Source organism: Mus musculus, chromosome 5 (genome assembly GCF_000001635.26).
Source record: "Mus musculus strain C57BL/6J chromosome 5, GRCm38.p6 C57BL/6J".
Classification (NCBI taxonomy): domain Eukaryota; kingdom Metazoa; phylum Chordata; class Mammalia; order Rodentia; family Muridae; genus Mus; species Mus musculus.
Genome location: NC_000071.6, coordinates 121,566,027 through 121,593,824, shown reverse-complemented (window position 1 = coordinate 121,593,824; position 27,798 = coordinate 121,566,027). Strand labels below are relative to the sequence as shown.

General features: G+C 51.0%; 1 protein-coding gene across 2 annotated transcripts; it reads left to right on the top strand.

Moving 5' to 3' along the window:
- Window positions 1-27,798, top strand: Aldh2 (aldehyde dehydrogenase 2, mitochondrial). 2 transcript variants are annotated; one of them, NM_009656.4, is made up of 13 exons: window positions 1-463; window positions 13,107-13,211; window positions 14,081-14,221; window positions 15,403-15,482; window positions 17,257-17,368; window positions 17,801-17,929; window positions 18,621-18,734; window positions 20,300-20,402; window positions 20,965-21,149; window positions 21,644-21,808; window positions 23,064-23,221; window positions 24,785-24,899; window positions 25,802-27,798. In NM_009656.4, the coding sequence occupies exons 1-13, from the start codon at window positions 344-346 to the stop codon at window positions 25,832-25,834; spliced, it is 1,560 nt and encodes a 519-aa protein (NP_033786.1). In that variant the 5' UTR covers window positions 1-343; the 3' UTR covers window positions 25,835-27,798. The 2 variants fall into 2 exon arrangements, with proteins under 2 accessions (NP_033786.1, NP_001295379.1); NM_001308450.1 differs by lacking the exons at window positions 24,785-24,899; window positions 25,802-27,798 and having other exon boundaries at window positions 23,064-23,509.

The following is a 27,798-nucleotide window of genomic DNA, read 5'->3' as shown; positions in this document are numbered from 1 at the left end:
ATTCTCTTCGCCGCCATATCTGCACAGATGTGAGCCTTAGGCGCCAGCCACCCTGCTAGGAGCGCACACCACTCTGGCTAGGCTTTCTCAGGGTTCTGCAAACTCCATCTCTGACTTGGCTTTGGGAGCCAGGGGTCGCGCCCCTTAGGCCGTGAGGGGCTGGGACTCCCTGACCACGCCCCCGTGTCTCCGCCTCCCATTGGCGGCTGCAGGGGGCGGAGGCGAGGACTTGTTCTTCAACGCTGCAGTCGCCCTCCGATCGGCAAGGCTTCTCTCGGCTCCGTTCGGCTCGGCTCGCCCATTTCAGTTCAGTTCGGGTCAGTTAAGCTCCGCTCAGTTCAGCATGCTGCGCGCCGCACTCACCACTGTCCGCCGCGGACCGCGCCTGAGCCGCCTGTTGTCCGCCGCCGCCACCAGCGCGGTGCCAGCCCCCAACCATCAGCCTGAGGTCTTCTGCAACCAGGTGAGACTCACTTCGCCTCCTCGGGCCCTAGGGCGGGACGGAGCGGGCGACGCGGCCTCAGTTTCCCCTCCGCGCCCAGCGATCTTTGCGCGCGTCTTCCCTTGCCCATGTGGCCGCAGTGTGTCGCCTCTCGGCCTGGGACAGTCCTGGGCCTCTTTACCCCGCATCGATGCAGCCTGCTCCTTCCCCGCGCGGTCCGGGTTCACCCAGGAAGGCCCAGCCGTCCCAGCTCCTCTCTGCGAGACCTCCCATACACCCCTACCCGATTCACGCAGACCTGAGCCAGAGTTCAGAAGCAAAAGCTGGGTCAGGACCCCTCTGTGGCCGCTCTTACCCAACCGGGACTTTGGAATGTTGTCTTAGCTTTTTGAGTTTTGGTAAAGTCTGGAATCACATGAAAGAACGTGGTTGTGAAGTATTCTTTTTGTTTGTGCAACAAGTGGGACTTGGCTGCCCTCTTCTGTAAAATGGGAAAGCAGTCAGGGCTGATATCTTGATGTGTTATTTTGAAAGAAGATCTCATTTTGTAGCCAAGGCTGGCCCGGAATTCTGTGTTCTTCCGTCAGCCACTCCCACCCCACTTTGGATTTGTGCAGGCCAGACACGCAGCTACCACCTCCGGTCTTCAGCTTTCTCTCTACTTTTTCTTTGAAACAGGATCTCACTAAGTTGTCCAGGCTGGCCTTGAACTTGTAATTCTCCTGCCCCAGGCTTCCCAGTGCTGGGCGACAGTGATCCCATGTCTCTTGATACTACAGGGCCTCGTGCACTTGGCACTTGGTGTGAGCTGCAGTCCGGGTTCCCCAAAAGTCCCCTCCCCCAACCTTTGTGCAGGGCAGCGTCCTAAACAATTCAGTCTTTAACCCATAAGCTTTAGAACTGGGAGTTTGATGCTATAACTATCCCCACTACACAGCTCAAGAGACTGAGGTCTGGTCAGGTTCCTAAAGAGCCAAGTTAAGGTGAAGTCTGGGTTCTTGTCTGGGATTCCAAAAGTAAGCCCTTAGCCAAAACATTCCATGGTCTCTTGCAACTCTGGGTAGGAGCAGTGGTCGGATCTCATGTTGAACGTGGACATCCTCCAGATGGACTGCTGACCACCGGTGTTGTAGCCTTAGCCTCTTGCTTTCTGCAGTATGTACTTCCAGGACCTGGCAGCCATTTACACATGCGCAGGACCTGTTTGAAAATGCCCATGAGGAGTGCTACAAGGAGTCAATCCAAGGGAAAACAAACAAACAAACAAACAAACAACCCATCTTTTGCATAATACAAGCTGTAAATTTCAGTAGCTGCTGGTTTTTTAACTGGCAGCTGATGCTGAAGCAATCAGTCAGGCTTGAAGGAGCTGAACTTCAAAAAGAGCCGGAATTGACTGCAAGAGGAAGCACCTGATCAATAGCTTTGTTCCTCTGGTTCATCAGGAGGCAGGGCACAAAGTATCAGGTCCAATGCGTGCTCTGGCTTGATTCAGTTGTGAGTGATCCGTGGGTGGGGGTGGGGGGTGTTAGAGTGACTCCCCTCCCCCATTGCTGCCTTTTTCGACATCACAAGGATAGTGCACGTTCATTACCGAAGTTTCATGGCACTGACCTATTGCACACATCACAAGAGCACTGTTAATGCGAGTGGCCTTGCTCTGTTCTTTGCTTTTATAAGTTTGTGTGGGAGACAGCATGCTGGCTACCTGCCACTCGGGTCCCTAAACACTCTGTCTCCGGAACACTGCTTATCTTTCTCAGCTTTTAAAGCTTTTTTTTGGAGAACACAAGCTCTCTGCCCTAAGCCAGGCAGCTCGTGGAGGGAACACTAGAAACCTCGGGGTGTTAAAAGTGTGGCATCATTGCAAACCCTGCTGCCAGGGATAGCAGGACTTGGAAGCAGTGGCTCTGGGTTCTGTGTGTTCCTGCATAATCTCTATGGCTGTCACTAGGGCCATTTGCCCCAAGGAGCAGCCAGTGTGGCCTTGAGGTGGCTTCCCTAGACTCTGGGCTTGCTAACAAGGGCACCTGCAGGGCCCAAGCATCCCAGTAGGTATGTTTTTTTTTAAGCTTCGTGGCCCCATCTGAATGTCCTCACCTTCTTGCCTAACCGAAGCAAGCTGAACGAGGTTTGGCTCATCTTTCTGGAGTCCTCTCGCCTTCTGTCCCAAGTGTGACCACAGGTTAGGTAAACTTCTTAGGTGGAAGATACTTTCTGCGACTTCAGCTTCCCTCAGAATGGATCCCTGAGTGTGGCTTCTGAAAGAAGCACATTTTACCCCTATGTGAATTTCAGATCTCAAGGCTTGAAATCCACCCAGTATCAGTGAAGTTAATTTTTTTAAAAGATTTATTTATTACATGTAAGTACACTGTAGCTGTCTTCAGACACACCAGAAGAGGGAGTCAGATCTCGTTACAGATGGTTGTGAGCCACCATGTGGTTGCTGGGATTTGAACTTGGACCTTCGGAAGAGCAGTCGGGTGCTCTTAACCACTGAGCCATCTCTCCAGCCCATCAGTGAAGTTAATTTTTACATTTAATTATTTTGTCGCTTTTAAAGTGTATAAAGATACCTCCGGCACCACAGGTGTATGGATGGCTTCATGCCTCTGTCTGGGCCTCAACATCACCAGTTCTGTGTGCCAGAGTCTGTAATGAATGTGCAAACCAGGTTGGGTACCATCAATAGTGTGTAGTTTAATGCTCTACCGGCGCCTCTACCTCCAGGGAGTGGACCGCACTACCAGCCCCCACCTGGCTTCCCTTGAATCCTCGGAAAACACACATACACAATTTGTTCTTTTTCAACTTGCCTTAGCACACAATTGCTGGGTGCAACTATCTCCGCCTGGAAAAGCCCTTACCAATTTTTTATCTCCATCTCTCCACCTGCCCTAAACTTCAGTTGCTAAACTCCCCTGGCCTGTAGGAGCAGCCTCTGTGGCCATTGCATTTTGAGATCTCACATGGTTGCCCTCTTCTCCTTTCTCCAAAGCTGGCGAACCTCTCCTCCCTCGAGGCTCCCTTTAATCCCGACACCTGGGAAGCCAAGAGGCAGGAGTTCAAGATCAGTGTCAGCTACATCCTGAGCTCCAAGCCAGTGGGAACAACACGAGACCCTGCCTCAAAAATCGGGAACTAACAAGATCGAGAGATTAGGGGTGGGCTCGGTTGGTGACCACCCCACCCCTACCTCCCACCCCCGTGCCCAGTCTGATTCCCAGCAATGCATAAACCAGATGTGAGCTCTTGCAATCCCAGCATTCAGGAGGTGGAGGCACAGGAAGGCCAGAGAGATTACTGGCTACATAGTGAGTTGGAAGTCAGCCTAGGTTATAGGAGAACTTGTCCCAAAAGGGGAAAAAAAAAAAAAGAAAAGAGAAAACAATAAAAAAGCGTATACAGTTCCACCTCAGGTTTAACTGTTTGCCACACCCCATGTTGATGGGCCTCAGGAGTTAGAAAGTGGAGACTAAGTCCCAAGTGAAAAGCGGCAGCTTCCGCATAATGGCAAGTAACAAACCCAGGAGGGATGTGCAGGGTCAAGTCTGGACCTCAGTGGCCACATCTGTAAAATGGGTCAATAATCCCCCCCCCCTTTTCGCAGGGTGGTTGTGAGGACAAAAGGGGTGTGTGTGCTCCTCAACCCTCAGCAGGGCCTGCTTGTGGTTACCATGGTCTTGCATGTCCCAGCTGGGTAAGGACGTTGCTGCTTAGTTTACTGCGCCACACCAACATTAGCTGGTGAATTTGGGTTTGTCTTTAAAACTGAGACCTAGGGGCTGGTGAGATGGCTCAGTGGGTAAGAGCACCCGACTGCTCTTCCGAATGTCCAGAGTTCAAATCCCAGCAACCACATGGTGGCTCACAACCATCCCTAACGAGATCTGACTCCCTCTTCTGGAGTGTCTGAAAACAGCTACAGTGTACTTACATATAATAATAAATAAATCTTTAAAAAACAAAAACAAAACAAAAAAAAACAACCCTGAGAACTAGTTGTGGGGAGACTGAGTGGGAGCTTTGGGTTCATTAAACGTCGGTCCTTTTCTTAGCCTCTTAACCCAACACCCAGGAATCAAGGAGAACCAACTGTCAGGAAAGGAACCAGAGACAGTCTCCCTACAGAGAAACTTTTCTTTAGATTTTTTTATTTTACATGTGTGAGTGTGTTTGCCTACATGTGTGTTTGCCTATATGTCCGTGTGTGTGTGCATTCCTGGTACCTGAGGGAAGTGGGCATCAGATTCTCTGGTTAACTGGAGTTACAGACCACTGTGAGCTGCCATGTGGGTGCTGGGAATTAAACCCAGATCCTCTGCAAGAGCAGCCAGTGCTCTTAACTACTGAGCCATGTCTCCAGCACCCAGGATTTTTCTCAGTTGCTACACTGTTACACCTGCGGTATAGAAAGTGTTGTAGACAGCCGGGCGTTTAATCCCAGCACTTGGGAGGCAGAGGCAGGTGGATTTCTGAGTTTGAGGCCAAAAAAAAAAAAAGAAAGTGTTATAGTGTGGTAGGAGGTCTCTGGAAACATTCACCGCCCTTGATTGAACTTGCAAGAGTTCCCATAGGCAGCACTTGCAAGTGGATGCTTCTGGGTGGCTGGCAGAGTCAGCTGGGTCTCAAAGACTGTGCTGCAAGGGGGAGATCGATAGGCCTTCGTTCTTTGTAATATGAAGTACATTAAGTCAATTAAAGCTCACCAACCAAGATCTGCCTCTGGACACTTCACCATGTACAGCGTGTACCAGCAGACTGGAGGGCGGTGGTTCTCAACTTGTGGCTTGAGACCCCTTTGGCAAACTTCTGTCTCCAAAAATGTTTACATTACGATTCATAACAGTAGCAGACCGCTGGGAAGGAGCAATGGAAATGACTTTATGGTCAGCACATCGTGGAGGACTGTATTAAGGAGTCACAGCATTGGGGTAAGAACCACTGCTCTAGGGTGAGCTGAGCCTGGTGTGTTCCTGAGTGGTCAGGGAAGGAAGGGCAGGGAACGCCTGTGGAAAGAGGTGACTTTGGCTGTATTTTATTTGCTTCAAGTGCATTTACTGTAATCAAATAGTCGAAATACGACATTCGGTGGAGGGGCACACCTGCAATCTCTGCATGGGGGATGCAGGATGCAGAGGCAGGAGGCTCAAGGCTAGACAAACCTACATTACTGTTTGAGTGGGCGAAGGTGGAGAGATGATGAAGGGGGCAGGGCCGGAGAGAAGTTGTGGACAAAGATGATAGGACTCTGACAGATAGATACCCTGCCAGCAACATCAACAGAGTGAGTGCTGGGCTAACCTGGGATACAGAGTGTGACCATAGCTTATTTGAACTGCCCCCCTCCCCCTCTGGTTACACCACTAGTTTACTATTTTTTTTTTCCCTTTGGTTTTTCGAGACAGGGTTTCTCTGTATAGCCCTGGCTGTCCTGGAACTCACTTTATAGTTCAGGCTAGCCTCGAACTCAAGAAATCCGCCTGCATCTGCCTCCCGAGTGCTGGGATCAAAGGCGTGTGCCACCACGCCCGGCACTGGTTTACTCTTATAGAAAGCTAGGGGTGACCCACAGAGCCTGGAGATGTCTTTGGCCACCACTGATTTTAAAACCAGGGACCTTAAACAGTGTTCAATACCACATGGGTGACCCACCCTGACCCATTCCACACCACCTTCCCACCCATTCCCACACTCTGCTCATGTCAACTCCCAGATACGTTACAATGGATCCCTAGGGAGTGACCCTATCTCTGGCTCCTTTGGCGTAGAGCCACGGCAATTTTCATAAACGGCGAGCATTTGTAAATTCAACATTTACTCAAAAGCAGTGGCTGCAGTCCTGTCTGTGGGGTCAAGGTGAGTCTAGCATGAGTTTGGGCATGTCTCCATTATGCCTGGTCTGATAGCCAAGCTCTATCATCTGGCCCCGGACTGAACCTTCCTTCACCTGTCAACTACATCCTGAGCTCCAAGCTCCTGTCCACTGTTTTCTAGACAGGGTTTCTCTGTGTAGCCCTGGCTGTCCTGGAACTCACTCTGTAGACCAGGCTGGCCTCGAACTCAGAAATCCGCCTACCACTGCCCGGCCCATCCACAGTTCTTTAAGTCTGTGAGTTACTGTTATCCCTGCCACAAAATGGGTTTCAGGAAGGCCATAGGTTTGAAACCAGGCTTTGCTCCGCATAGCTTGATCATGGACAGATAAGCTACCTCAGGATGAAGCCCCTCTGGGTCAGAAAAAGAGTAAATATTTAAGGAGACATTTGATCAAGGCTTTGAAATCAGCTGGGAGGAGCCGCTTCTGTGATCCAATTTGTATTTCTGCTTGGCAAGGAACTGCCTTAGAGTAAATATTGAGTTTACAAATGCTTGCTGTTTATGAAAATGTCTGTGGCTTTGTGCCGAAGGAGCCAGAGATATGATCACTTCCTGGGGACCCAATGTGAAATATCTGGGAGTTAACATGAGCAGAGTGTGGGAAGAGGTGGGAAGGTGGTGGAACGAGCCAGGGTCAGGGGTCATGGTGAGACAGAATTACCAGCTGTTTAAGCACAGGGACAAATTAAAACCTCACTATCCTGGCAAAAGTTTCAAAATAGAGCCAAGCCCCACCTCCTTCCTGGGAGGGGCGACGATAAATTTGGCAGTACAAAAAGCACTGGCTTGGGAGCTGGGGGGTGGGGGGGAGCTCAGTGCCTGAACATCTCAGGGGTTCCCCTTAGCTTTGACCACAAGCTGACCCTAGGTGCCTCTGATGTTAAAGAGTACATCTATATGTGTGTCAGTCTGTGCTTATCTGGAACTTGACCCCCTTGGGATCTTGTAATGCAAATGCTAGCGGGTGCTGTTCACTGGATGGTTACATAACTGCCTTTTAAGAAGCAGATGGGCGCTTGCTTCCTGCTGCAGGCCTTGGGTTTGATTATAGCAAAGAGGAGAAGCAGAGTAAAGAGATGTGGGAGAGATTGAGCAGGGCTGGTAGGCGCTGGGCGTGGTGCCGCTCAAGAGGCTGAGGCAAGGGGATTATGGGTTTCGGGCTAGCCTAGGCTACTTCAATAAAGGAGGAATAAGCTAAAATAAAAATAAAGGAAGGAAGGAAGGAAGGAAAAAGCGAGAAAGCCAGAAGAATTCCCTAAACCAAACTTTTTTTTTTTTTTTTTTTTTGGAATCACCCGTGGGGGGTGGGGGTGAAGCGCTCCAGGATCGTGGGTATCCTAGGAGACTTCCATGCATCAGGATTTGAAAGGGATTCCCAGGATGGTGCTTTCTTTAGCAAACTGAGCAGCCATCTGCCCGCAGAACCTAGTGCCCAGGTTTCCTTGGGACTGCATGTCTCCCCAGAGTCCTGCTGTGGTAGGAAACGCAAAGATGGCTGTAGGAAGTGGATGGAAGAGCTTGCCTGCTGCCTTAGATAGAGTAGGATTCACAAAACAATGGCAGCATCTGATCCGGAAAGACACCTGCAGCTCCTATTCTCAGGGGGCCAAGATCCATGGTCCTTGTCTCCCAGTCTCCTGGGTCCTCCCTGCGGGGATGATAGTGCTCCATTGGGAAGCCAGCAATGGACTCTCCCTCTCACAATGTGATGCTGCTCCTCCTGGACCAGGACCACCTGTGAGAGAATATTACTGCGGGGCAGTGGTGGCACAAGCCTTTGATCCCAGCACTTGGGAGGCAGAGGCAGGCGGATTTCTGAGTTCGAGGCCAGCCTGGTCTACATAGTGAGTTCCAGGACAGCCAGGGATATACAGAGAAACCCTGTCTCGAAAAACCAAAAGAAAAAAAGAGAGAGAGAGAGAATATTGCCAATGAGTCCTCTTGTTTGCCCCTTGGCAGTGTTCTCTACAGCTAAAGGCACAGGGGCTCTTTATCATCATCTTCCATCACTGGAGGCCATGCTGAGGAGGAAGATTCGTTCCCTTTCCCGTTAAAGACAGTTCCACACTTGGGAGGCAGAGGCAGGTGGATCTCTGAGTTCGAGGCCAGCCTGGTCTACAGAGTGAGTTCCAGGACGACTAGGGCTAAAAGAGAAACCCTGTCTCAAAAAAAAAAAAAAAAAAAAAAGACAGTTCCAGAAGGGGCTGGGACCAGAAAGTGCAAGTCTCACTTCTGTAGTGAGTGTGAAAATGAAATTCTTTGACTCTTTTAGTTTAAAATCAAAACAAACTTGATGCCCCACCGGCTGGCTCATCGGCCAAGGATGCTTGTGGTTGGGCCTGATGGCCTGAGTTCTAGCCATCAAAGGCCCAAGGTAGAAGGATAGGATGACAGACTTCCAAAAACATGTCCGCTGACCATGACACACTGTGACGCGCGCGCGCACACACACACACACACACACACACACACACACACAGAGTTAATCAAACAACCAACTTGAAATTCTTTCTAGAAAGTTCCCTCCTTCCACATATCACAGCTTGTGGTGGTTTGAATAGGAGTGCCCCCCCCCCCCCCGTGTTGGCCCATAGATTTCTAGGATTAAATTAATAAAATGCCCAATGTATCTAGCTGAGTTTTCTTAAAGGTTTGCTCTTATATTTATATAGTTTATACTGGGATTAAGAGTGTGTACCGCCACAAAACTCTTGGGGTCCTCTTTAATGGCTCCCTCTGAGACCCTCCACTTTCTCCACAGCCTATGTGCAGTCACTGGGACCCTCTCCTCCTCAAAACTTAAGCTCCAGGGAGCCAAGGCTTTGCTGTTTGGCCCTGTGTGCCTGTCATGGTGGTGGCTCTGACTTACTGCCAGAGCTTAGAGGACACCTAGAGTCTGTGAAACCCTCTTGACAGGGGCAGACACTGTTTGGATTTTACTTTAGATTTCAGAGTGTTACCTCCTGACCTGTGTGTTTTAGAAACCGAAGAGGAAATGCATTCAGCACCTTACATAAGAAAGGCAGGCCTTGGTTGGGGGCCAGGAGGGTTAGACGCCAGTGGACTTGTGGCTTGGATTCTGCCCTCTTGTGGTCTGAAGGCGCTGGCTGTGCTGGGCTGTGTGAGAGCGGCCTGCCCTCCTGGCTCCCCACCAGCGCTTGGCTGGGGGTCAAGGGGAGGGGCGTGGTGGGGAGGAAATGGGGACCATGAACTCAGCAATCTCTTATTTCACCAGCCAAGAAGGAAGGAAGGACAGAACTTTGACCAGTCACTCCCACAGACTGGAAGAATGACACAGCATATTCCAGCCTTGCCTCCGAGCACAGGGACAAGGCAGGGTGGGACAGTGTTCCAAGACCACCTAATTTGATTAGGCCACCTCTCTCTGTCCAACTTCCTGATGTTTCAAAGTGCCCTGAGAATTTCTTGGGGGTAAACTCATGAATTCTGTCTGGAGGGGAAAGCCGGGTGGCTGAGTCACTCCTGGTCTGAGATCTTAAGTTGTAGCTGGCTGTGCCCTTCTAGGATAAGTGTTATAAAACAACCTGTGGCCGGGTCCTGGTCCGGAACTGCACACCTCTCATACAGACAATCTTTATACAGACATCTGAGACTCATTTCCCCAGTTTCCAAATGGGGAGGGGCTAGACTCCAGTCTATGCCTGCCTCACCTTGAAGTTCGATCTTTCTGACATTCAGAATAAAGTGTAGCGGGGCGGGGGTGGGGCTGGTCATGGGTGGGGGTGGTGAGTAAGACTGATGGCAATTGTATTTTTATTGGGTACTACTATTATTATTATGACTTTGTGAGACTGGGTTTTGCTATGTGCTGTGTGCTGGTCTCAAGGCAATCCTCCTGCCTCAGCCTTCTAAGTGCTGGGGTTATATACATATGCCTCCATGTTTAGCTTTGAGGAGATACTAACCTGGGCCATGGCTGGAGTTGGAAGAGGGCAGATAACAAGGTCTTGGCATCTGTATTAGTCAGGGTTCTCTAGAGTCACAGAACTTACGGATAGTCTCTAGTTAGTAAAGGAATATATTGATGACTTACAGTCGGCAGCCCAATTCCCAACAATGGTTCAGTCGCAGCTGTGAATGGAAGTCCAAGGATCTAGCAGTTACTCAGTCTCACGCAGCAAGCAGGCGAAGGAGCAAGAGCAAGAGCAAGAGCTAGACTCCCTTCTTCCAATGTCCTTATATTGTCTCCAGCAAAAGGTGTAGCCCAGATTAAAGGTGTGTTCCACCACACCTTTAATCCCAGATGAAAGGCATAGCCCAGATTAAAGGTGTGTTCCTTAACTCGGAGATTCAATCTTCTGGAATCCATAGCCACTATGGCTCAAGATCTTCAAACCAAGATCCAGATAAGGATCTCCAAGCCTCCAGATAAGGGTCACTGGTGAGCCTTCCAATTCCGAATTGTAGTTCATTCCAAATATTGTCAAGTTGACAACCAGGAATAGCCACTACAGCATCCGAATGCTTGCATTCCACCCTGGCTCTTGTCTCTGCTGTGGATGTGAACCCATGGCCAAGCTTCCCCCTCCCCTCTCCCCTCCTGTACTTGGTGAAGGGAATTAAGACGAGTGCTGGTAGCCCGGCAGTGGTGGCGAACACCTTTAATCCCAGCACTTGGGAGGCAGAGGCAGGCAGATCTCTGAGTTCGAGGCCAGCCTGGTTTATAGAGTGAGTTCCAGGACAGCCAGAGCTCCACAGAGAAACCATGTCTCAAAAAACAAGCAAACAAACAAAAAGACTAGTGCTGCTCACAGCTGTGCCTGCGGATGGAGCTCGTGTAGACATGGAGCAGATCATGCTACATTTCCCTGCCCTCTCTAGCTTGGCCCTCCAGCACCCTCCTAACGTCTTTCTGTGCCGCCTTGCCATGGAGGGCTCTGTGAGCCTGTGGCACGCCGCATCCATTCCCAAGTCTTCTCCACTTCCCCTCTGATCCTTCCTCCCCTTTGCTTCACTCGAACCTCGATGGGGAGAGAGAGAGAGAGAGAGAGAGAAGGGTTTTTAGCCCCTGGGGTCCCAGCCCACCACAGCACAGGTGGCCTGGAAGTCAGCCCAGATGAGTTAAGGTTTCAAGTCTGAGCCTCACATCCAAGTCCCTCACTGGGAACTATATGGGTCTAGGAAACTAATATTGGTGGATATTGAAGCCACACAAGCATAGCTTGACAGTCGAGTTTACCTTTACATGTATCTTGCCAGATTCGGGCAGTGAGCAGCTGCGTAGTGCAGTTCAGTGAGAGAAATTTGTGACTGGTACAGAAAATTCAGCTACCCAAGACGCCCAATGCCCATTGCAGTCAACACAGCCAGCTGCTCATGGCAGGGCATGCCTGGGCACGCCACCTTAGAAGGGGAATTGTGGACTCCGCTCTGGAGGTAAAGAAGGCTGGGCCACCTTCAGGGTCAGAAGTCCCTGACCCTGGGGACAGAGCCAGGTATAGAAATGTCCAAATCTTTAGTCCAAATTCTACCTTCAGCCTATGTCCTTAATCACTGAACTGGGCCACTGTCCCCGGCACGGGACAGAGCCTGACCTGGAAGTTATTCAGTGTATGCTGCAGAGAGGAATGGACCTACTGAAGACCATCTCTCCCTAGAATAAAGATGGCTAGCTGGATATGGTGCCGCACACCTTTAATCCCAGCACTCAGAAGGCAGAGGCAGGTGGAGCTCTGTACATTTGAGGCCAGCCTGGGCTACAGAATGAGTTCTGGGAACCAGAGCCACTCTGAGAGGCCCTGACTCAAAACAACAAACAATAATAAAGAGGTCGGCTGTTAAGTGTTTTCTTGTTTGTCCAAGAGAAAAGGAGTACTCGTGCCCCTTCTGTGAGTCTGGGTCTGTGACACATTCTTGTTGAAGCTAGTCTCTGATTCTTCCTCCCAGCCCCATGCTCAAAGAAAGAAGACTTAGACTCAAAATTATATTTACAAATACCTTGGCCATATAGCTAGGCTCTTCTCTGACTTGATATAATTAAAAGCATCTCATTTATTCTAACCCACTTTCTGGCATGTAGCTGGTTACCTGTACTCAGGTCTCATGCGTCCATCTTGTCACATCTTCCCAGGTCCATCTTGTGTGTCTGGCTCTATCCCAGAATCCTTCTCTTCTGGAATGTTCCACCTCTATTTCCTGCGTAAGCTGTAGGCTTTTTAATTGACAGGCGACGTATCCGTACAATACATGAGATATTCTCTCCTACACGTCTGACCTATAGAATTCAGCAAACGGAGAGAGCAGCTTCTAAAAATAGGCCAAGGGAAACCTTTCAGCTTCCTTCTGGGACTCCCTGGAGAGAAAGGCCAGCTGCCCCGGGGCAGCTGACTAGTCAGGGTCCTCCATGCTGTCAGGAAACCAAGGGTCCATTTGGTACTGGGTGAATAAAGGAAGAGACGCCTTGCTCATCCTGCCCAGGTGACTCCTTGACTGCAGTCGCATGAGGAGCCCAACCCATGGGCACAGCTCTTAGTGAATGGTCTCAAGCCACTGTGTTTGGGGGTGTTTGTTACCCAGCGGTGGATGACTGACACATCGGGAACAGTCTCATTATTCCGCAAAGAGTCATATGGTCAGTAGGGGTTCTGCTTTTGATGTGCATATTGCTAGACTTGTGCTTCTAACCTGGAATCTGCAGCTCTCTGGCACTGATCTACATCTCCGTGCTTACTCTGTTTTGTTTTGTTTTCTTGTTTACCTTACGGGTGCTCGGTAGAGCTGAAAGCGGAACCTGAGAACAATTTTTTTTTTCTCGTTGCAGATCTTCATTAACAATGAGTGGCACGACGCCGTCAGCAGGAAAACATTTCCCACCGTCAACCCTTCCACAGGGGAGGTCATCTGCCAGGTGGCCGAAGGGAACAAGGTAAGACCTGGTGACTTATATCCCTGTAGCTTGGGCTTTGTTTGTTTCTGGGGTGGAGTCTCATTCTGTAGCGTAGGCTGGCTTAGAACTTGATATATAGCCCAGGCTATATATATACTGGAACTTGGGACAGTCCTCCCAAGCTGTGCTCCGAGTGTAGGATCTATAGGTATTGCTACCACACAGTGCTTCTGGCCTCCGTTTTGAGACGGTCCTTTCCTTTATACCTACTGAGTAAAGGACCTACTGTGTTTTTCTGGCTTATGGGCTATCTCGATGGTAGATGTATTAAATGAAAGCCCTGTGCCCCCCCTCTCAGCTCACAGCTTCCCCTGTGCGGGATATGCTAGGCTGCCCAGCCTCCAACTGTTAGGGTAATCCCATCATCTTTTTTTTTTTCCCTTTATTTCCCCCCTTCCCTTTCGCTACGGCCCATAGGTTTTTTTATTTGTTTCCTCATTAAGGATGGCTGTGAGCCACAATGTGGTTGCTGGGATTTGAACTCATGACCTCCAGAAGAGCATTCAGTGCTCTTAACCGCTGAGCCATCTCACCAGCCCCGAATCCCATCATCTTGCAAGGAATGGTTCCTTCGGCTGGACTTGCTTCCTCGGAAGCACGGAAACAGGGTCCCTTTCTAAGGATTGAGTCATGGGAGCCTCTTGCTCCTAATGGCCAGAGGTTTTCCCATCACACCCCCAGGTGGGGGTGTATGTTGGTAGCTTAGGTTCGGGGCCCTGGAGGACTGTGTTGGGAGGTCTCCTGCACTGCCCGTACTGACTGTCCCATGCAGTGCTTGGCAGTGGGGTGTACAGGACTGGGAGGCATTCACTGCTGAGGTCTGAGCTCCCAGGGTTACTGTTTTACAGGAGGACGTAGACAAGGCAGTGAAGGCTGCTCGTGCAGCCTTCCAGCTGGGCTCGCCCTGGCGCCGCATGGATGCATCTGACCGGGGCCGGCTGTTGTACCGATTGGCGGATCTCATTGAACGGGACCGGACCTACCTAGCGGTGAGTCCTCAGTCTTCTTGCCCACATGTCCTACAGCTGAAGTGAGCTATAGTGAATGAAGCTCATAGCATCCCCTGGACACCCAGAGGCCTTGCTGCTCGTGGATCATAATGGTATCCGATGGACAGATACTTTCGGGATCTACCTCTTCCTAACCAGCTAAGATCTCCGTGTCTGCCCTGATGTGGCCAAGATGGAAGAGTTCTAGAAGAGGGGGAGTGTTTCTCTTACACAGGCCCTTTGTAACTGGTCACCTCCCTTGGGCCACTCTGCATGGTGGGCCAGGCCCTTACCTTGGCCACCCTGATGGGAAAACTCAAAGGGAGCCCCATTCTCTATGGTGGTCACCAGAGTGAACTGTCCAGGTGCACCATGGCATTCAATTCATGAAGTTTTGGGACAAAGTCTTTAACTTGGCAGGTTCCACTGCTGGGCAAGCTGTGCCACTCGCTGGCTCAGACCCCTCTGCTTCCCCTTGGTTAGTTCTTGTTGTTGTTATTGTTGGCTATTTTGGGAGAGGGGGTTTTGTTTTGCTTTGTTTTTCAAGACAGGGTTTCTCTGTATAGCCCTGGCTGTCCTGGAACTCACTCTGTAGACCAGGCTGGCCTCGAACTCAGAAACCCGCCTGCCTCTGCCTCCCAAGTGCTGAGATTTAAAGGCATGCACCACCACTGCCTGGCTCCCCTTCATTTTTTTGACAGCCAGGCTTCTTGGAGCCCTGGAAACTTTGCACACACTGTCCCCTCCTGCTGGACTCATGACTTCATCTCCCTGCACCCAGGCTGCCCCTCCCCATCCTTCAGGGTTAGTCCTCGTTGGAGTCTCTGAGGTGGGGAGACTTGTTCTTTTTCCCAGCATCTTTAATATGTGTGACAGGTGTTCCACATCAGCGTGCTTTTTGATCGTTTCTGTATTCCTAACAGTTGGATCTGGGTGAGGTCCAAACTTAAAAGTCTGTCTGTGAAGTGGGTGAAGCTGGCTCCTCACGCCTTCTCAACCCCTCTCCCTGTTGGGAGAAGCTGGGGCAATGGTCCAAATATACCGGAGACAATCAGTGGTCCAGAGGAGACTCACCCTGAGCCTCCACCGTCCCTGTCGAGTCAGGCCCAGAGTCACTGGTCATCCATTTACTTCCCTTTATTCCTGCACCAACATGTCTGCCAACCTTGGTCTCTCCTCAGGCCTTGGAGACCCTGGACAACGGCAAGCCTTATGTCATCTCGTACCTGGTGGATTTGGACATGGTCCTGAAATGTCTCCGGTATGGGCTTTGTTCTGGCCGTCTCGAAGAGGGAGGGAGCAATGCCAGGAGGGAGAAACAGTTAAAAAGATGCAGAGTACACAGGGACTGGAGCCTCCGCTCAGGGTCCTTCTCATGAGAAAATCACTCAGTGTAGACCGGCCGTCTAAGTCAGCCCTCTGAGATTCTCCTCTGTCTTGAGCTGTGGTCAGTAATTTCTGTGGTCCTCGGAACGAAATGGCCAGTTACTAAGGAATCTAATGTGTTGGTCTTCAGTTGTTCATGGTTTCTGGCAGTCTAGTCTTTCCAGTCCTCTACTTTGGTTTCTGCTTTTAGCCTGGCTAAAGGCTCGACAGTTGTTCTGCTTGCTGATTCTGTTGTTTTTCAACATCTTTTTTTTTTTTTTAATGTATATAATTACACTGTAGCTGTGGACATCAAATCGCATTACAAAGCCCAGCATGGTGGCACACGCCTTTAATCCCTGCACTTGGGAGGCAGAGGCAGGTGGATTTCTGAGTTCTGAGTTCTGGTCTACAAAGCGAGTTTCAGGACAGCCAGAGCTATACAGAGAAACCCTGTCTCGAAAAAAACAAAAAACAAACAAACAAACAAAAAAAATCACATTACAGATGGTTGTGAGCTGCCATGGTTGTGCTAGGAATTGAACTCAGAACCTCTGGAAGAGCAGTCAGTGCTCTTAACACTGAGCCATCTCTCCAGCCTGATCATCATCTTAATGACCAATGAGGTGGCTGATTAGCCCTTGGCATTTGCCCATTATAGACAATAGCAAGAGTCATGTCTCAGAGTGAAAGGCCTACGTCTCAACCCCACTCCCTTATTTCTTCTTTTGCCACACGTGGCTTCTTCAGGGCCAGCTTTTATGTTGTCATCCCGTAGACCAAATGCCAACATTCCTGGGGAAGGGTCTGCAACCTGTTTGCTTTGCGTCTGACCAGCCAGGGGCTGTTTGGACAGACTGTGGTATGGACAGTGGCTGGCAGAGAGCAGCAGTGCCCAAATGGCAGGAGTTGTCTTCCAAAGCACGGGAGACTCCGCCAAGGTCATCATGTCCCCAGGGGCAGTGAGCGCTTCCAGAGGCATGTCCTGTCATGACTGCCAGGGACGGTGCTGCTGGCTCTGTCTCAGAGAGGCCAGGGACACTGCTAAATATCCTGAGACCCACAGAACGAGTCCCTGCAACAAAGAATTGTCCAACTCAAAATGTCAGATGTGCTAAGCCTAAGGAACTCAAGTCCCAACCTGTTCAGCTTTGGCAGACCCTATTCACTTCGGGAATCTTTCTTCTGCCAACCCCCATGCCTCATCCTGAGTCTTCCCTTTCCTAAAGGCGTAACGGTACACGCCATGACCACACACTGGCTCTCCCTTGGCAATTCTGCTTTTCTGTCATCTGTGTACCCTGATTGGGATAGTGAGCATCATGGGTAGAGGCTAGTCTAGGATGTGTCTGCCTTCCTCCACTGGTCATACCTGTGATCCTCCAGTGCTGGGCTGGCCCCACACACTTGTTAATAAACCCAGGTCCTTAGTTAAAAGACTGAGTCTCCATCAGGTATGCTGAATAGGTGGGAAACAGCCCAGGCTGTGGACCTCGTATTTGTCTGAGGCTCCGAAGTTTCTTTGAGAGAGTAGATTACTCCCATGTCTTGTTGGTCATCTGTTTCCTTCTGGGAATAAGCCAAATGCCAGGGTTGTTGCCTGTGCAGTACGAGGGCATCTCTCTGCCGTGTAGTGCAGGCTAGACATGCTTGGATTTTTCTTCTTTTAGCTATTACGCTGGCTGGGCTGACAAGTACCATGGGAAAACCATTCCCATCGACGGCGACTTCTTCAGCTATACCCGCCATGAGCCTGTGGGCGTGTGTGGACAGATCATTCCGGTGTGTACCAGCCCCTCTGGAAGTCATGGTGCCAGGGGGGTAAAACTTGGGGTCAGCCATGCTCATTTGGGGTAAAATGGGGGTATGTCCATTGTGAAGTGGGAGATTCTCCTGGAGGTGTCACCTGAAGGTGACTGGTTGATTGTTAGGTTCGGCGTGTCTAGTGGGATAGGTTTAAATCGTTTATCCCCTATAAAGCCTCATCTTCATCTGAATAGTGGCAGTCAATTGATCATGGGGAGTCAGGAACTCGCGGGGTACCTAGTACCCAAGAGGCTAATAGGTGTGAGCCTCTGTCCCTATCAGCTACCAGTCTCATCCAGTGGCCCAACCCATGGCTAAGTAGTAGGGCCCCTCAGGAGTGGTCCTTCCTGCCACCTGCTGTGTCTCTCTGAGGAGCACCCGCAGTTGGTTGACTGTTGTTTTGTACAGTGGAACTTCCCGCTCCTGATGCAAGCATGGAAACTGGGCCCAGCCCTGGCAACCGGGAACGTGGTGGTGATGAAGGTGGCCGAGCAGACACCGCTCACCGCGCTCTACGTGGCCAACTTGATCAAGGAGGTGGGTGGCTTGCTTCTGCTGTGACCTCTGAATGTCCTCAATTGGCTTGCTCTGGAGATCTGAGGAAAACCTTGGACTCCTGAGACTGTCGTAGAAATCTGTCCTAGAAATCTGTCCTCTGTACCTTACAGAGGGGAACTTGGTCCTCAGTAACTTACCCAGAGGGGAACTCAGTCCTTAGTACCTTAACCAGAGTCAGTTAAGTCTTTCACACTTTATCCAGAGGGGAACTTGGTTCTCAGTACCTTAGCGAGAAGGGAACTTGGTCCTCAGTACCTTAGCCAGAGGGGCACTTGGTCCTCAGTACCTTAACCAGAGAGAAACTTGGTTCTCAGTACCTTAACCAGAAGGGAACTCTGTCCTCAGTACCTTATACAGAGGGGAACTTGGGCCTCAGTACCTTTAGCAGAGGGGTCCATATTACTGTCTCTCACACTGGGCCCTGTGGCACAAGACTCCCTAAAGGATGAAAGGCACTGTTCTAGAACTGTCAGCTCCTTTGGGGACCCTATAGCCAGGCTCCTTGTCCCAGCCACTTTTAGGGAGTCCCTGTAGGGTGGCTCGTGTAGTATGGAGTGGCCTTCATTTGTGTGTGTCCCCAGATCACTTTTGGGGACAATAGGGTGAGTTTTCTTTGTCAACGCCCTGGGAGCAAGAGGCTGACATCCACGTCTCCTGGCTTCCCCTACAGGCAGGCTTTCCCCCTGGCGTGGTCAATATCGTTCCCGGATTCGGCCCTACCGCCGGGGCTGCCATCGCATCCCATGAGGGTGTGGACAAAGTGGCGTTCACAGGCTCCACGGAGGTAAGGTGTCTCAGGTCCTCAGGTTTGCAGCATGGTGGCTCAGGCTCAGGGCCTGTTCCCTTCATGCCTCTGGGTCCCTAAATGACAGCTCTCATATGTGTGCCAGAAGGCAGCTCAGGACTATGTTCTCTGTGGTCTGCCAGCCTCCCTGGATGCAGCTTCCAGGTGGGGACGGGGATGGTGTCAGCACTTACCCCAGGGGGCTGGGACTCTCCGGCTTCAGAAAGCCTAGGTGAAGTCCAGGCCATGCTGTTGTGCCCCTGGGGGACCCACCGGATGCCCAGAGGCTCTTTTTATTCCCTTTGAGACCAGGATGTTGCCTTTAACCCCAGCATAGGGAGGTGCAGGTAGGAGGATCAGGAGCTCAGAGAAAGTGAGCTACTTACTTAGTAAGTTTGAGGCCAGCCTCAGCTACACAAGACAGTGCCTCAAAACAGAAAACAAGCCAGGCGTGCTGGCAGGCGGATCTCTGTAAGTTCAAGGCTAGCGCTGTCTACACATAGTGAGACCCTGTCTCAAAGCAGGTTAAAGGAAGGAGGGATGGATGACAGCTCAGTGACTTATGGGGATGAGGCAGGACAGCAGTTTGTGGGTGCTTGCTCACGGCTGTGCGGACCAGGTCAACAAGACAGGAAGTGGGGCTCAGCTGTAACCTCCTACAAAGGACCCACTTCCTCCACCTGGACAACAATTCGAAAGGTTCCACAATGTTCCAAAACACTGCCACCAGCTGGGTGAACTAGATATTCAAACATGAAAGCCAGCGGGGTCATTGCACGTCGAACCGTGACACTTGGGTGAGCCCACCTCGTTGAGCCTCTCCATCTTGGACGGTGAGAACCAAGTCCGTGCACGGGCACCGGCCACGGCATGCTGAGCTGTGGCTGCTTCAGAAGCAGTGCCTGTGTGAAGCCTAGATGAGAGGAGCAGGGTGGTTATGGGGCTGCTCTGTGGTAGAGACTTAGAGAGTCCCTAAACAAGCTGTCCTTGGAAGCAGGGACACATTTCACATGCCAGAGGTGAGCAGGTCCCCACCCCACCCCGACCCCCTGACATCTCAGCCTTCTGAGAGGGGACACTAGTTAGTGTGACAACAGTGGTTTCCAGACAGCTTTACCTCCCGGCCCCTTCCACACCCAGCCTTCAGTCAGAAGCTTTGATGAGTGTCACAGAGGCGCATGTGGGGTCACCTTTGTGCCAGGCTCTGGGGAAGAGTAGTAACCTGTGCCTGCCTCACAGACAGGACAGCACTGAGCCAGGAAGGAGGCCACACAATAGTTTGATTGGGTCCTGCCTCCTCATTGGCTATCGGGGTAACTGGCTATGCGACTTGGCTACTCCTAGCCTCAGCCCCCTCATCCTCAAGCCATTCCGGCCTCTAAGGGCGTCAGGAGGGCTGAGTCTGAGTCCCAGCACCTGGCACAGATCTGGGTTCTTGTCATGAGCTCAGTGGCGGCAGTGGAAGGTGAATTCTTGGGTCTCTTGGGACCCAGGGACTGCGTGTGTGGAGCATCTAGCTTCCTTCCCCCTGCTAACAGCAGTCCATGGTGTCTGTGTCTCCGCAGGTTGGTCACCTAATCCAGGTGGCCGCCGGGAGCAGCAACCTCAAGAGAGTAACCCTGGAGCTGGGGGGAAAGAGTCCCAACATCATCATGTCCGACGCTGACAGTAAGTTCCGGGGGCTGCAGCGAGGCCTCGGCTCCAGTGGGATTGGTTTGGGGCCTGTGTGGTCTGACATTGACCTCTCTCCATAGTAGCTACCTGTTCTGTCATTAGGGCCAGCCTGAGCCCTGTACTGCCCACGCACAGGCCCCTAGGCCACCATACCTCAGCACGTCCTCTCTACGAGACACTTCCTTTCCTCTGTCTCTTTCTTTAAAAAAATATATATATATATTTATTTATTTACTTTATGTACACTGTGGCTCACACTGTAGCTGTACAGATGGTTGTGAGCCACCATGTGGTTGCTGGGATTTAAACTCAGGAACTTCGGAAGAGCAGTCAGTGCTATTAACCGCTAAGCCATCTCTCCAGCCCCTCCACTGTCTTTCACAGTTGACAGTCTTCAGCAAGGGAAGAGGGTTCTGTTTCATTCTGGCCAGGAATTGGCCTCCAGCAGGCACTAACCCCTGATCTTGTGAACAGGGTTTGTGGGTGAGCATTACTGGTAGTTAACATCTCCTCGTGTCACCTCTCTCTCTCTCTCTCTCTCTCTCCCATCCCACAGTGGACTGGGCTGTGGAGCAGGCCCACTTTGCCCTGTTCTTCAACCAGGGCCAGTGCTGCTGCGCAGGCTCCCGGACCTTCGTGCAGGAGAATGTGTATGACGAATTCGTGGAACGCAGCGTGGCTCGGGCCAAGTCTCGGGTGGTGGGGAACCCCTTCGACAGCCGGACGGAGCAGGGGCCTCAGGTAAGTCAGGCAGCTGCTGCTGAGCCTGGAGTCCAAAGCCAGTGTGCCAAAGCAGAAAGGACCGGATGGCTTAGCCTTGGTGGGGCTGGGTTCAAGTGTCTCCTCTGCTGGGTACTGCCTGTGTATCCTGTTAGGGGAGACCCCAGCTCCTGTCTTGAGTCCTATTATTTCTTATTCTTCATAGACCATGGAAGGAGAATGGCCACCAAACCTGCTAAGGAGCCACTCCCTTAATAGCCTATGTTTTTTGTGTTTTCATTTTGCGAATCTCTGAATTTAAAGAAACACCGGGGTATGACGTGCCTTGCCTAGTGGTAAAGGATGTGGTGTCTCTCTTTGGCATTATGCTTCTGACCATGGCCATTTTCTCTTTGACTCTTGCTCCTTAAAAGACCTGCGTCTCCCTTCCAGCTACCTCTGGCTGTAGGTTCTCAGCCCAGAGCTGCAGAGAGGCCCTGATCTTAGCTTCTCAGTCCTCTGCGCCTCTCCCTCAGGTGGATGAAACTCAGTTTAAGAAGATCCTCGGCTACATCAAATCGGGACAACAAGAAGGGGCGAAGCTGCTGTGTGGTGGGGGCGCTGCCGCGGACCGTGGCTACTTTATCCAGCCCACCGTGTTCGGGGACGTAAAAGACGGCATGACCATTGCCAAGGAGGAGGTGAGCCCCTGGGCCCTGCTGCTTTTGGTAGGAGGGAGAAATGGGTGATTTGGTCCAGTTTTGACAGTGTCCCCCAGACTCTGGTTTTGAGCTATCTCCATGCCTTAAGTTATTTACACGAAGATTCTGATACGTTGCTGTTCCCTTAAGGTTTCTAGGGCTTCTCACCAACGTAGCCCAGCCCACAGGACTTTATATTCTTTCCCCTGGAAGTCATGAGTCTGGGAATGGGCTCATCTGGCCCTTTGCATAGTTTTGACCCAAGTAAGACATCAGATGAGGCCCCGTGTTTGACTTCTTACCCAACGTGATAGCTCTTGCTCGCCTCCTCTCTGAGCTTGCATGAAGCTGTTCAGCTAGGAAGCTGTATGCAGGACAGCACAGTGTCAAGGGTCTCGATTGCCTGAGTGTGCTATGCATCAGCCTGTGGTACCTCGATTTAGTTCCCATCCCGACTCTGAGGTTCCTGGGCATCCTCCCCTCCTCTGCTCTGTCCCCTGCCCCCTGTCCTCTCTGGGAATCAGTCATTTCATTGTGGAGACATAGTTCCTCTTCCTGTGGAGTCCGGACCCCATTCCCCTCATCCCCAGTCACTGCAGACTGCCACTTCCCAGCGACTTCCTTCCTGGCTCCCACTTCTAAGGCTCCTCTGCCCCAGCTCGATGAACATGCTGGTTTCATGGTAGGTGCTCATACGATGGCCCATCATCCCTCGGTGGGCTTCTGGGCAGGTCTGAGGTGGCGGCACCGACTGCCACCGCAGCACATCTTGCACGTAGGTCTTGGTTTCTGAATTTCATTCTCCACCATAGGAAGAGGAGCTACATGAACAAGTGGCCTGTTCTGGAAACTGCTTGGAAAAAAAAAAAAAAAAAAGCAAGAGAAACCAGAGGCCACTTCACAATCGCTTGCTCAGCAGCCAGCCTGTGCCTTGTCCCCTGGGTTAAATTGGATGGGAGCCAGTCTTAAATTCTCTAGGCTAAGTTCACATGCTAACATATTTCATTCCCTGTGAGCCTGTTTAGAAATAAGATAATTGTATGCAAAGCACAGACTACCCAGGAGGTGGCCAGTGCTGCCAGTCCTTGTCCCCTCCCTTTGTAGTCCAGGATCTGGGAGGCAGCTGTAGTCCAGAACTGGTTAGGTCAGGTCTCAGGCTAAACAGTACTTGCATTCTCCTGACACTTTTCAGTCCTGAAAGTGGGGAGCAGGTACCTCCCTCCTTCCATTCTTCCTTCTCTGCTTCTCCCTCCAGATCTTTGGACCAGTGATGCAAATCCTCAAATTCAAGACCATCGAGGAGGTTGTGGGGCGGGCCAATGATTCTAAGTATGGGCTGGCAGCCGCCGTCTTCACAAAGGACCTGGATAAAGCCAATTACCTGTCCCAAGCTCTGCAGGCTGGCACTGTGTGGTAAGAGCTGCTCCTCAACCCAGTAAAATATCTCCCCAAATATCTCGAACCCCAGAATTGGTTCTCCTATGCCGGAGAAGGACACCGTCCCCCCTCCAGATCCCACGAAGCGGGTGATGGGCTCCCTTCCTGAGCTGTGACGGTGAGAGCCCAGGCTGAGCATAAACAACTGCTCAGCGCCTGCTTCATCACCGTTAGGATTAAAGAAAGAGCAAACGTGGATGGGGCTGCATAGAGATCAGTACCCTCTGCTTGACTGGTTGGAATAAAATAGTCAGCTACTGTGGAGCACACTCTCTGGCAGGCCTTCAAGAAGTTCATCATAGGTGACTGTGTCCAGAGAAGCCTTCTGCGCTCCTGTGGGTGGGCATCAGCACCCTGTAACGGCTAAAGCCCAGAAGCCATGGTGTGAGCCAGTGGAAAATGATACATTCTCACAGGACTCTCGTGCAGTGGTGGCGGGCATGGCTGCCAACAGGTAGCAACAACTCAAGTGTTCTTGAGCTGGTGGGTAAACAGACAGAAGGCAGCCCGTCCCTAGTGGAAAGTGATTCAGAAGGAATGGAGTCCTGGCGCTGGCTGAAGTGTGTGTAACCATGGCAACATAATGCTAAGTGACAGGAGTCAGGTGCTGCTAACCTTCATATCATCTGACTGACTCTACAGCCCCACGGGGGGGGGGGGGGGGGGGGGTGCTCCATTAGTGGATGCTGGGCCTGGAGGAAGGGGGCGGGAAGAGACCATTAATGTTTCTTTTTAGGATGCTACTAATACTGTGAAGTTAGACAGTGGTTAGGGCCTAATTCAGAAGACTTCTGGTTAGACCCTATTCCTATGAGTGTGGTACTACCACCAAGCTGGGACCTTCTTTAAAAAACATTGTTTTAAGTATGTGTATGTGTGCGCGTGTGTGTGTTTGTATGTATGTACAGGGGATACACCTGCCACAGTGAATGTATGTGGGTCATAAGACATAGGTGGTTTTCTTTCTTTTATGTGGGTTCCGGGAATTGAACTTGGTAGCCAGGCTCGGTAGCAGACCCTTCACCCACCCATCCACTCATGTTGCTAGCCTGAGCCGAATGCTTTTAAGTGTAGAGTTTTCACAAACATTTTTAATTAATTTTTAACTTAAAAGAGGGAGCCGGGGTGGTGATGGCGCATGCCTTACGCCTTTAAACTCAGTACTTGGGAGGCAGAGGCAGGCGGATTTATCTCTGTGAGTTCAAGGCCAGCCTGGATTATGTAACAAGTTCTAGGACAGCCAGGTCTACATATACAGAAGAACTCTGTCTTGAAATAATTAAAAAAGAAAGAAAAAAGAAAGAAAAAATTATAAGAAAAAAAATTAAAAGAAAAAAGATAAAGAAGAAAAGAAAGGGAGAGGTGTGCTGTGTTGATGCCCATCTGTGACCACATCTGCACAGACAAGGATGACAGGGGAGTGGTCCACGTGACCTGCCCCGCCTCCATTTTCCATATAAGGTGGTGATGGTGGGGCTATCCACAGCCTGCAACCGCACGCAGTCCCTCACCTGACCCGTGTGTTCTCTCCGATGACAGGATCAACTGCTACGATGTGTTTGGGGCCCAGTCTCCATTTGGGGGCTATAAGATGTCAGGGAGTGGCAGGGAGCTGGGCGAGTATGGCCTGCAGGCGTACACAGAAGTGAAGACGGTACGTACACAGCCTTCAGACTCCGTGGCCTGGCCTCTCCTGGTCACGGAAGCTAGTACTTGTGATTAGTTTATAGTTTAAGCCAGAGAAGCCACAGAAGGGGTCAGATACAGTCTCTAGGATCTTACCCACAACAGGCCTGTGTGGTCACTTGCCACAGAGTTGGTCAGCCTGAGAGAAGGCAGGACCCCAGTGGGTAGAGGCAGTGAGGGGCGTCCAGTAAGGAGAGTGAGCAGGCACAGATCCAAGGCACCAGTTCTGCCCACGGGAACGTAGCCCAGACCCCATCGGAAGCACAAAGAGGGTGTCAGTGATGTGGACACAGGTTGTCCAAAAAGAAAAGTCAGGTGTGACCTAAATGCCCAGTGTGTTAATGTCTGACCAGCCACGGAATACAGATCCCTTTAAAAATGGCTTGCCGCACATTTGATGTGGGAAGTGCTCGTCTTTTGACATAAAGAATGCAAAGTAAAGAAAATGCAGGTAGAGGCAGATTTTAGAACACTTTGTGATACCTACAAATTGAGATGCAGCTCTGGGCTATGAGGGCCTTTCTTTGATGAGACACCTGTGGACGTAGCCTTTTCCTCAGAGATATCCTGAGGGCTCCTTGTTGGGGGCTGTACAGTGCTGGATGTTGCAGCTTCCTGACCTTAACTCACCAGATGCTACTAAACTATGATGCCCTCCAATCCCCCAGAAAGGGCGGCCGGCCCCCCATACACTGGCAGATGGCCCCTAGGTCCTTCCTTGGGTGAACATCCAGGAAGGGGATACACTATGCTCTCCTGCAGAGGTCAGGCTGCTGTCAAGGAGATGTGAGAAGGAAGAGAGGGGCTCTCGTCCCCAACGGGACCTCCTGGCATTATGAAGAATTAACTGCTTCTCCGAACCCTTCACAGGTTACTGTCAAAGTGCCACAGAAGAACTCGTAAAGCGGCATGCCTGCTTCCTCAGCCCGCACCCGAAAACCCAACAAGATATACTGAGAAAAACCGCCACACACACTGCGCCTCCAAAGAGAAACCCCTTCACCAAAGTGTCTTGGGTCAAGAAAGAATTTTATAAACAGGGCGGGGCTGGTGGGGGGGAAAGCTCCTGATAAACTGGGTAGGGGATGAAGCTCAATGCAGACCGATCACGCGTCCAGATGTGCAGGATGCTGCCTTCAACCTGCAGTCCCTAAGCAGCAAATGAGCAATAAAAATCAGCAGATCAAAGCCACGGGGTCAGTTCTCTAAGACGTAAATTCTGAGTCTTATCTCTGTTGCATTCCGTAACTCTCTGCTTTGGGAGGAGACAAGGCCGTCCTTAGAATTGAATTAGCTCTGTGGAACACTAGCGCCTTGGTGTTTACTGGTCAGAAGTCATGAAAGGCAGGACCCCTCTCTATTCCTGGATACACGGGACGCCAGGATGTCCCCACTATTTGGTGATATCATGTATATCTCATTACCCTCATCCCCATCTTGGTACCTGGGATCTTGGTTCTCACAAGTAATTCTAGGCTGACGAGGAGGGATGTAAGCTAAAGGGAGGGGAGTCACTATTCTTGGCTGCAGCTACATTTTGGAATTTCACACTGGCCTATCTCACAGGCCAGAGGAGGTAGTGACACCCGTTTGATCCTTTCCAAGGGTGAGCCAGGTTAGGTTTCAACCAAGGGACCTCACGGCTCGGCATCAGTTGCATGCTGCTAACTAACCTGGAGTCGATTCAGCCAAAAGACAGTTTCCAGAAGTGGCTCTGTTCTCCCAATCTGTTCTGCGGCCTCTTTGAGGCACAGAGCAGAGCAGAGCCATGTCATGTGCACAGTGCAAGGTCTGCCTCTCGAACTACCAGAACCAAGAGAGATTGGAGGTATTAGTGACAGTGGCCTGATGGAGGTGGCAGGTGATGGCCCGTGAAGGTAGATTTTCAGGGAATAAGAGAATGTGGCAGTGACTGGCAGCTGCAATGCAGACTCTGGTTCAGGCTATGGTCACTGCAGATGCCTGGATGTGTGACAGATGTGATGACATTGCTGAAAGACAGAGGGACCCACTCCCAGTGGAAGGCCAAGAGAGCTCTTGAGCAGGGCTCCAGTTACGTGAGCTTTCTCCCTCTTGTACCAGAAGGTTCCATTCCTAGAGGTTTTAGCTACCTGTGACCTCTGCCCTGTGTATAAATGGGGTTACTGTGACTATCCCAACCCTGCCCTGTCCTAAAGTACCTTCAAGGGCCACCTTGTGCCCAACCTGTAGATTATTCCCTATACAGAAATGCTCATGATGTTTGGCATAAAAAAAAAATTAAGCCAGCAATTAGCAATAGTCATTGTGAGAAGTTACACAACTCTTGGTGCCGCTACGCTTGTGTTTTGGGGTGTTGAGTTAGCTCTGCATGGGTGCTGCAATACTCAATCCTGGAAGCCCAGGAGCCAAGATGGTTGCTCGTAGCTGATAGGTGGGCAAATATGCCACGTGGGTACAACGGCTGCAGGCATGATGCTCACATCGGGCACAGGGCCGCACCGATGCATGCAGCCTGGACCAGTGTGTGCTTATTTTCAGAATTTCCGTTTATACTCTTATGCTATGCATGACGATTAGCTGCCTGGTACCTGCCCTGAGCAGGGATAAGCAGGTCAAGTCCAAGGTCCACAGGAGCTGGGAAGCTTAGGGGCGAAGGTCACAGATCTTACTCACCTAGTGAGTGAACAAGGCGTGGAGAGCAAGCTGCCATCACAGGCACAAGAAACGGACGGTGAGCTTAGCTTTAGAACTAGCCAGTCAGAGGCAGAGCTGAGGGTAGAAGGCTGATGAAGCCCTGAAGTTGTCCTTCGACCTCCATATACACATCCCTGTATGTGCATGCGCACTCAATGAAATAAATAAGTAAATACAATTTTTAAAGATCA